The sequence below is a fragment of the Cetorhinus maximus genome, chromosome 18, assembly GCF_964194155.1.
Source record: "Cetorhinus maximus chromosome 18, sCetMax3.hap1.1, whole genome shotgun sequence".
NCBI lineage: Eukaryota > Metazoa > Chordata > Chondrichthyes > Lamniformes > Cetorhinidae > Cetorhinus > Cetorhinus maximus.
Genome location: NC_135896.1, coordinates 68,247,377 through 68,257,312, shown reverse-complemented (window position 1 = coordinate 68,257,312; position 9,936 = coordinate 68,247,377). Strand labels below are relative to the sequence as shown.

Below are 9,936 nucleotides of genomic sequence, written 5' to 3'. Positions count from 1 at the left end.
GGGCGTCACCGTCATGACGCTGGGGGGCGGGGGGGTTATGTTGGCAGCCCGGCGCGCGAAACTTGTCATTTTACCGGTGGTGGGGGAATGAGGATTAATTGTGACTAATTCTTCTTGTTTTTTTATTCGTAACTGTCCGGGAGGTTTAGTGATGTGTTGATATAAACGTACAGGTTTTGTTGTTTTGGGTTGGTGCGTGTTAATTCCGTGCTGAGGAAGTACAGCTCCGGCGGGATTCGGATGGCCCAGCTGCAAAGAGCCTGGCGGCGATGGCCGGTACTGAGTCATATTGTGCAGGGTCCGCCCTTGGTTACGACTATGCTGAGGGTCTGGGTGAGTATCATTTTAAGGTTCCCCCCACCGCATCTACCTGTGTTATTCGGGTTGCCCCTCAACTTTGAGTATGGTCTGTAATAAATCATGTGTGTTTGAACGGGAAGGGTTTGAAGAAGGGTCAGACGAACTCGAAAGGTTAACTCTGTTTTTCTTTCCACAGATACTGTCAGACCTGCTGAGTTTTTCCAGCATTTTTTTTTGTTTTTGTTTCAGTTTTCCAGCATCCGCAGTATTTTGCTTTTATCTTAGCGCATCGCCCCCACTTGATCACAATTAACTCGCCCACCTCCGGTTTAAAATACAGGTGAACACCAATTCCTGGGGCACAGATGAATATTGACCGGAACACTGGAAATAACTCTTGTGCTCTGTGAATTGGTGCCATGAGATTTCTAATGTTTACTTGAGAGGGTTCAAGAGTTTGATGCTTTGATGTCTTATCCAAAAGGCAGCACCTCTGACAGTGCAACACTCCTTCAGTCCTGCAATTGAGTTTTAGTCTTGATTTTTCTGCTCAAGTCCTGGAGTGAGAGTTGAACCCACAAACTTCTCATTCAGATGAGAGTGTTACCAACTGAGCCACAGCTGATAGCAAGTTCATGGAGAGATTTGAAAATTAAGATGACAATTTTAAAATTGAGATGTTGCTGCTCAACTAGGAGCCAAAATAGTTCAGGTGAACATGGATGATGAGTGAATGAGACTTAGTGCAAGTCAGGACATAGGCAGCAGAGCTTTGGGTAACAGCAAGTTTGTGGAGGTGAAATGTGGGAGGTAGTGTTGGTTAACTCAGATAGCTAGAGTGTGATGCTTAATGGCACTGATGGTGTGGGTTCATCCCCTCTGCTTGCCCTATTGTGATAATCATGACATCGTGAAAAGACTGTTGGCGATAGAGATGTATGCAGAGCCATAATTAGTAACATTCAGACTTTAGAAAACTCTACATGGAGAGAGAGACCATGTGAGAAATACATTGCAGTAGTCAAGTCTGGAAGTTATAGGAATGGATGAGGGCTTCGGCAGCAGATGAGCAGCGGGAGGGTTAGAGTCGGGTAATGTTAGAAAAGCTGAGGGAGAAATTGAAATGTTTCAATACGCTTCTGCTTCCATTGGCTACTGAAGGAGAGATTGACTGGGATTCTTGGTTAATGTCTGGAAACTCTTGTTGGAAATATGTGGTTCTGTTGGAGAACAGCATGGAGTTAGATTGTGATGCACCTTGCAGTTGGATAGCCTGTAGCAATTTATTATTGAGGTACAACACTTGATGCTTGGTAAGTTAGAGGAAGTATCAGACAGAGTTCATGCATTCAAAAGGAGACATGAAAATTATAAGGGGTGATTGCAGGAGGTGGCAGAAAATATATTGACACAACTCCAACCTGTGTTCCTCAAATAAGAACATAAGAACTAGGAGCTGGAGTAGGCAATTCAGCCCCTCGAGCCAGCCCCGCCATTCAATACGATCATGGCTGATCTCATTTCGGCCTCAGCTCCAATTTCCTGCCCTCTCCCCAGAACCATTCAACCCATTTCTAATTAAAAATCTGTCTATCTCCTCAGATTTATCCAGCGTCCCGGCATCCACTGCACTCTGAGATAGTGAATTCCACAGATTCATGACCCTTTGAGAAAAGTAATTCCTTCTCATCTCTGTTTTAAATCTACCACCCCTTAGCCTAAAACTATGGCCTCTTGTTCTAGAATGCCCCACAAGGGGAAACATCCACTCCACGTCTACTTTGTCTATCCCCTTTAGCATCTTTTATACCTCAATTAGATGTCCTCTCATCCTTCTAAACTTTAGCGAGTATAGGCTTAAACTGCACAATCTCTCCTCCTAAGACAAGCCCCGCATCTCTGAAATCAGTCTAGTGAGCTTCCTCTGAACTGCCTCCAATGCAACTACATCCTTCCTCAAGTAAGGGGACCAAAGCTGTGCACAGTACTCCAGGTGCGGTCTCACCAATGCCTTGTACAGTTGCAACAACACTTCCCTATTTTTATACTCTATTCCTTTAGCAATAAATGCCAACATTCCATTTGCCTTCCTTATTACCTGCTGTACCTGCATACTAGCTTTCAGTGATTCATGCATGAGGACACCCAGATCCCTCTGCACTGAAGCATTCTGAAGTTTCTCTCCATTTAAATAATAAATCGCCTTTTTATTCTTCTGACCAAAATGGATAACCTCACACTTATTCACATTAAACTCCATCTGCCAAATAACATTGCTAGGTTTGAAGCAGCATTGTCAAAGTTGAGGTCAGTATCGCATGGATCTGGATATGCTCAAAGTTTCCATTTGGGTGTAACCATCACCGCCACAAAACTTGAGCAATGTTATGTGCAATTTAACCCTGAATGTATCAGTGTATTGCACTGTGGTGTAAGAAGGCACATGACCTAGAGTTGGGGTCAGTGTGGTGTTACATACGAACGTATGAAATGGAAGCAGAAATAGACCTGCCCCACCATTCAATAAAATCATGGGTGATCTGTTTGTTTCAAATTCCACATTCCTGTCTGTCCCTGGTAACAGTACATTCTTGTTAGGCAAGGGAATCAATCTACCTTTGTGTTAAAAATATTCAATGACCCCGCCTCCACCGTCTTCTGAGGCAGGGAGTTCCAAAGTCGCACAACCCACTGAGAGAGAATTTTTTTTTCTCATCTCTGTTCTAAAAGGGTGACCCCTAATTTTAAAACAGTGCCCCCTAGTTCTGGACTTGCCCATAAGAGGCAACATCCTTTTCATGTCCACCTTGTCGAGACTGTTCAGGATCTTGTATACTTCAGTCAAGCCACACCTCACTCTTCTAAATGCCAGTGGAAACAAGCCCAGTCTGTCCAACCTTTCTTCATAAGACAGCCCTTTCATTCCAGGTATCAATCTAGTAAACCTCCTCTGAACAGCCTCCGAAGCATTTACATCCTTCCTTATGTTAGGAAATGGAGGTAGTTTAAGTAAGTTATATTGGTATTTGTGGGAGTTAGGAATGAGTTTTTTGAGCTTTAATGTTTAAGTTTGATTTATATTTCTGTACCTGTGTGTTAAGGAAAGATCAAGTTGAGGTTTAGTATCACTTTAAAAGGTGCCTGCATTTCTGATGAGAGTTTACGACTATAAGAGAAGTTAAGCAAACACAAGAGTAGAAAAACTGGGCTGGTCCCTAGCAACAGGGGGTCCAGGGAGGCAGGCTGCCCCCCACAGACACACACACACACACACACACACACACACACACACACACTCACAGAGATAGAAAGAACTAGAAAAGCAGTTTTGAGTTCAGCTTTGAAGACTGTTGTCAGACAGAAGCAGCCTAAAAGGGGACAGATAGCTAGCCCCAAGGTAAAGAAGAAAGTCCCCAAGAATCCAGAGGAGTGGGACAGGAGAAGGTCTGCTTGGGACTTTCTGGTCAAAGGAAGGACAGGAACCTGGAAAAAGACCTGTTAAGTGAAGTTAACAGTGAGGGGCAGAGAAAAGCTCCAAGCTTCAAGCTTAAAGCTACAAGCTGCAGAAAGCAGAGTCAAAGCGATGTAAAGGTTTGAGAGAAGTCAGAAGGCCCAAAGAGGCAACTGAAGGTCTGTAACTCTTTGCTGTGGGAATGTGAAGCAGTGGTGTACTGTTGACAGCTGAGTCGGGGTGAGAGAGTGCGTGGAAGAAAGCTTTAATGGATATGGTGACGCAGGGGAGAGGAAAATCGGAAGTAGAGTTTGAAACCTTGGAGGTGAACCCTTGCGGAAGGCGTCAGAAAAAACGTTGGATTGGGAGAAGATTCCAAGGTGAGTTCTTGGAAAGTGTCGATTGGAAACCCTTGTGTGAAAGACAGAGTTCAGTGAGACTGGTTGGCTCACGGTGTAACAGGGAGTTGAGGAGAGACCCATAGCATCTGTCTGGGTGCCATCTGTCACTTGGTTTCAGAGTGTGGTATGTCTGCCCACAAGTCGCCAATTAGTTTACATGGATTGTACTTCCTGTGAACATTAGCGTATAAGATAGCTTTTGTAACTTATGTTATCCTTACAAATCTGTATATACCTGTAAATGTATAGTTGTGGGTGGAGAAGTATTGTAACATATCTTTTTTTTGTTTAATAAAAGTTTTATGATTTTGTTAGTTTATTAGCTGACTCCGGTGACTGTTCAGTAGCCCATCTCCATGTATCTACAAACAAAGAAATCAAAGTTAGGATCTATCAAGCTGGGCTCCACCCTGGGATTGGGCTTGTCCACTGGTAACCTCAGGGATCATTATACTTAAATAAGGAGACGAGAACAGCACATAATACTCGATGTGGTCTCACCAATGCCCTGTATAACTGAAGCATAACATCCTTACTTTTATGTTTAATTTCTCTCATAATTAAGGATAGCATTCCATTTGTATTCTTAATTACGTGCTGTAGCTGCGTACTAACTTTTTGTAACTCATGCACTAAAACACCGAGAACCCTCTGCACCTTGGAATTTTGCAGCTGCCCTCCATTTAGGCAATACTCTTTTTTTTCTTCCAGCCAAAGTGAACAACTTCATATTTTCCCACACTATACTCCATCTGCCATATTTTTGCCCACTCACTCAACCTATCTGTCTGCAACCTCCTAATGCCATCTTCACAGCATACTTTCCTAACTATCTTTGTGTCTTCTGCAAATTTAGCTACCATGTCTTCGCTTCCCTCATCCAAGTCATTAATATAAATTGATAAAAGCTGAGGACCCAGCAAAGACCCCTGCAGGACTCCACTTGTCACATCCTGCCAATCAGAAAAAGACCCATTTATGCATGCTGTTTTCTGCCAACCAGCCAATCTTCACTCCACACTAATATGTTACCCCTTACACCATGAGCTTTTATTTTCCTCAATAACCTTTGATATGGCACCTTATCATATGCCTTCTAGAAATCCAAGTATGTCTATAGGCTCCCCTTTATCCACAGCGCATGTTACTCCTTCAAAGAACTCCAATAAATTGGTTAAACATGAGTTCCCTTTCTCAAAATCATGCTGATTTTTCCTGATTACCTTGAGTTTCTCGAAGTACCCAGCTATAACCCCCTTAAAGATGGATTCTGACACCTTCCCCACGACAGACATCAAGCTAATTGGCCTGTAGTTTCCTTTATCTGCCTGCCTCCCTCCCTTTTTGAATAGAGGGGTTATATTTGCTACTTTCCAGTCTGATGAAACTTTTAATGCATCTACTACTCATTTGCCACCTCCCTTAAGACCCTAGGATGAAGTCCATCAGGACCCAGAAACTTGTCAGCCTGGACCTCCATCGATTTGTTCAGTACTGCTTCCCGAGTGATTGTAATTTCACCAAGTTCCCCTCCCTCCCACCTTCTGATTCACAGCTATTACTGGAATGTTTTTTGTATCTTCTATAGTGAAGTCAGAGGCAAAATATTCGTTCATTTCATCTGCCATTTCCTTCTCATCCACTATTAACTTCCCAATGTCACTCACTTACTCTTTTCATTTTTAAATACCCTTGCTATCCGTTTTTACGTTTCTAGCTAGCTTCCTCTATACTCTTAATTTCTTTCTCCTGATTAATCTTTTAGTCATTCTCTTCTGTTCTTTATATTCTGACTAATCACCTGACTTGTTACTCATCTTTGTGCAGTGATATGCTTTTTTCTTAAATTTGATGCTTTCTTTAACTCCTTTGGTTAACCATGGATGGTGGGCCCTCCCCTTAGAACTTTTCTTTATAGAGGAACATACTTATTCTTATTCTGAACCATCCCCTTAAATGTCTGCCACTGCCTCTCTAGTGATCAATCCTCTAACCTAGTATCCCAGTTCACTTCAGCTAGCTCCGCTTTTATGCCCACATAGTTGCCCCTATTTAAGTTTAAAGTACTAGTCTTAGACCCACTCTTCTCCCTTTGAAACTGGATGTAAAATTCAATCATATTGTGGTCGCTGCTACCTAGAGGTACCTTTATTCTGAAGTCATTAATTAATCCTGTTACATTACACAATACCAAGTCTAATATAATCTGCTGTCTGGTTAATTCCAGAAAGTGCTGCTCTATGAAACTATCTCGAAAGCATTCTATGAGTTCTTCACTCAGCTACCTCTGCCAATCTGGCCAGAGAGGTGTTAAGACCTAGGATGAAGATAGCTCCATACCCGTACCCTTTACTGTATAATTGTATATAGTTACAAGTAGTTGATAAAGACCTGTTTTTAACATACAGAAGACTACAAAGACTTCTTTAATAGACAGGATCTACAACCAGCACCATACCAACATGGTGCCAACTCTGAATCAAAAATCCCTCACAGGAATGCTGAAAAATTAAGGAAAAGAAAATCTTCAAACGATTTTGAACTGTAAGAAGCTCCCAACTGAAGCTACAGACGCTGAGAGAATTCACCAGAAAAAGCTCCTGAGAGGAAAGCCTAAAAGCTAAGGGCAGGGGTTTCACTGCAGCAGAAGACTCCATTGAATCTCCCTTGGAAGTCCAGCTTCAGCAAGCAAAGTTCATTGCCTGCAAGGGTGAGCTACATTCTTTTACTTTCTAGGCTGCAGCTAGTCCTTTTTACTAATTAAGTCAGATGTGCAGTTTGAACGAAACCCATTGCTAATCCTGATTCCCAGCCTCAACACATGGCCTCCGAGTTGAACAGGGAAAAAAAAAAACTTACCCAGGCTCTCTGGAACCTCGCGACCGTCCTAATCCTTAAACAGCAAGCCTGAGGATCATCTAAATGCCTAGTTACTCGCCACAGTGCCTTGCTGATTAAATCAAGCCAGCTGACCCATGCAGCTATTGTTGAAATTTCTTCTTTCTGAAGCACACCACCAATTTGCGAAGCCCGCCAAAAGCGACAGGCATAGGAAATCGTTTTATTTATTTGCTCATGGGATGTGGGTGTCACTTACTAGGCCAGCATTTGTTGGGCCTAATTGCTCTTGATGTGGTGGTGAGTTGCTTTCTTGAACTGCTGCAGACCATGTGGTGTAGGTACACCCACAGTGCTGTTAGGGAAGGAGTTCCAGGATTTTGACCCAGCGATGGTGAAGCAACGGTGATACGGTTCCAAGTCAGGATGGCGTGTGGCTTGGAGGGGAATTAGCAGGTGGTGGTGTTCCCACGCATCTGCCCTTGATCCTCTAGATGGTAGTGGTTGCGGGTTTGGAAGGTGCTGTCTGAAGAGCTTTTGAGAGTTCCTGCAGTGCATCTTGTAGATGGTACACATTGCTACCACTGTGATTGTGGAGGGAGTGAAAGTTTGTGGATGCGGTGCCAATTAAGTGGGCTGCTTTGTCCTGGATGGTGTCAAGTTTCTTGAGTTGTTGGAGTTGCACTCATCCAGGCAAGTGGAGAGTATTCCATCACGCTCCTGACTTGTGCCTTGTAGATGGTGGACATATGTTGGGGAGTCAGGAGGTGAGTTACTCGCTGCAGGATTTCTAGCCTCTGACCTGCTCTTGTAGCCACAGTATTTATATGGCTAGCCCAGTTCAGTTTCTGGTCAATGGTAACCCCCAGGATGTTGATAGTGGGGGATTCAGTGATGGTAATGCCATTGAATGTCAAGGGGCGATGGTTAGATTCTCTCGTTGCAGATAGTCATTGCCTGGCACTTGTGTGGTGCAAATGTTACTTGCCACTTGTCAGCCCAAGCCTGGATATTGCCCAGGTCTTGCTGCATTTGCGCGTGGACTGCTTAAGTGTCTGAGGAATCGCGAATGGTGCTGACCATTGTGCAATCGTCAGCGAACATCCCCACTTCTGACCTTATGATGGAAGGAAGGTTATTGTTCTGCAGTGAATGGCAATGCTATCTTGGAAGCCTGTAGACTCTTAAAGCTGTACTTGCACTTTAAAAATCTTCACCTTGGATCAAAAATGCCACTTACCAGGTCGGTTTGGACCAACCCCAGGGCCAAACCCAACAGGACATTTGGCATCCTTGAGAAGCATCTTTTCACTTTGTTTGAGTACATTAGTCTAGGAAGACCAGATTTATTGCCTTTTATTCCTGGTTTAGTAATTGTGCTCACCATGTTGTCCTCATGCAAGGCATTGCTGAATCTGCAACCAACCAGCCTCCAGGAACTGTTAACAGCCTTTGAATATTTTAACCTTCAAGCTGAGGAGAGTTTGGAGCTTAAGAGTCATTAAAAAAACCCCAAGAAAAAGGACAAAAAGACAAAAGACAACACCCGAACAAACCACATGAGGGTGCCAGAGAGGCATAGAAGCCCCAGTAATAGATCTTTATGGGAAGCTTGAGCCAGAAGTCCCAAATGATTTTTTTTTCGAAGACGTGGACACGTTTCCAGAACTGTACCAGCAGCTGATAGTGAATAACAAGGAAAATGCCCTGCGTCAGGCACAGCAAGAAAAAGCAAGAGATACAATCAGAAAATGGGTTGGAAGAACTCTACCTGAAGTACAGCCGGGCACAGCAGTAGACAAAGGCACTTGCAGAGCTCATTGCCTTGAGAGATGAACCAATACATGCCCCTGGAAAAACACGATGAGTTGGAAAAGACATTGAATGCTACTTCAGAGAAAGCTGCATTGGAGCTACCAGCATTGAAAAAGTTATACACCAATACGCAGAGTCAGAAGACGAGCTGAACAAGAAACTAAACAGTTGAAAGAGCAACTAATTGTCCTTCAGGATCAGATTCAAAAACCATTCATTACCCTCCAGCAACATGATGGAATAAAGAATACTTTGAGCAGCAGAATGGCAGAACAAACTCGATGAAACTCTGTTAAATCACAAGAAAACTCGAGACTAAGTACTTGAGCATTGCAACAAAAGGGAAAACCTGATGAAGGACCTTCACATACATGCTGCAAGGATCTCTCAAGTCTGACCTCAGGAACATTACAAAGTGAAACAAAATGAATGTAATGCCACTCTGAAAGAACTGACAGCCCAGTTTTCAGAGAAGACACCGGAATGTTCACTTTCGGGATGAAGCCAAGAGGTACAAGAATGAGACTGTGGTGCTGAAGGAACCTGTTGCACATTTGGATGGAAGCTTGGGAAAAACATTTCCCATACTTCTTTGAGAACATAGAGATCAAATTCAAGAACATACAATGGCAAGCAAAGATAGAAGTTCTCACTAAAAGGGGTGAGGTCTTTCAAAAACAATTGACAGAAGCGCAATTACAGAATGTGCGCTTGAATGGTTTTACAGAGGAATTATACTCTGTCAAGGAAAAATCGATCAGAGGAGAGAATACAACATGGAGCAGCAAACAAACCTTTGGGCTAATGTACAACACTCTTGCTCCTCGTCAAAGTATAAAGAACGGCAGAGAACGATTAAAAGGTTAATCAGGAGAAATAAATTAGAGTATGAGAGGTAGCTAAGCTAGAAATGTAAAAATGGACAGCAGAGTTTCTACAAGTATTTAAACAGGAAGAGAGTAGGTAAAGTGAGCACTGGCCCTCTAGAGAGTGAGAATAGTGGATGAGAAGGAAATTTGCAGTTGAAATTAACAAATATTTTGCTTCTTTCTTCACTTGCGGACACAAAAACTATTTATTATTACTATTTTACAGTAATAGCTGTAAATCACAAGATGGAAGGGAGGGAGG

At 43.0% G+C, this 9,936-nt stretch overlaps 1 protein-coding gene across 4 annotated transcripts in view; it reads left to right on the top strand.

Moving 5' to 3' along the window:
• The first annotated feature begins 16 nt into the window (after window positions 1-16).
• The window catches only part of nubpl (nucleotide binding protein-like), a 76,607-nt gene continuing 66,687 nt past the window's right edge, over window positions 17-9,936 (top strand). For 2 of the 4 annotated variants that reach the window (XM_078562842.1, XM_078562841.1), the window contains exon 1: window positions 17-333. In XM_078562842.1, coding sequence (XP_078418968.1) covers window positions 270-333 — 64 coding nt within the window. In that variant the 5' untranslated portion in view covers window positions 17-269. Of the gene's footprint in view, window positions 334-6,560; window positions 6,863-9,936 lie in introns of all 4 variants that reach the window. The other 2 variants (XM_078562844.1, XM_078562843.1) reach the window with 2 other exon arrangements.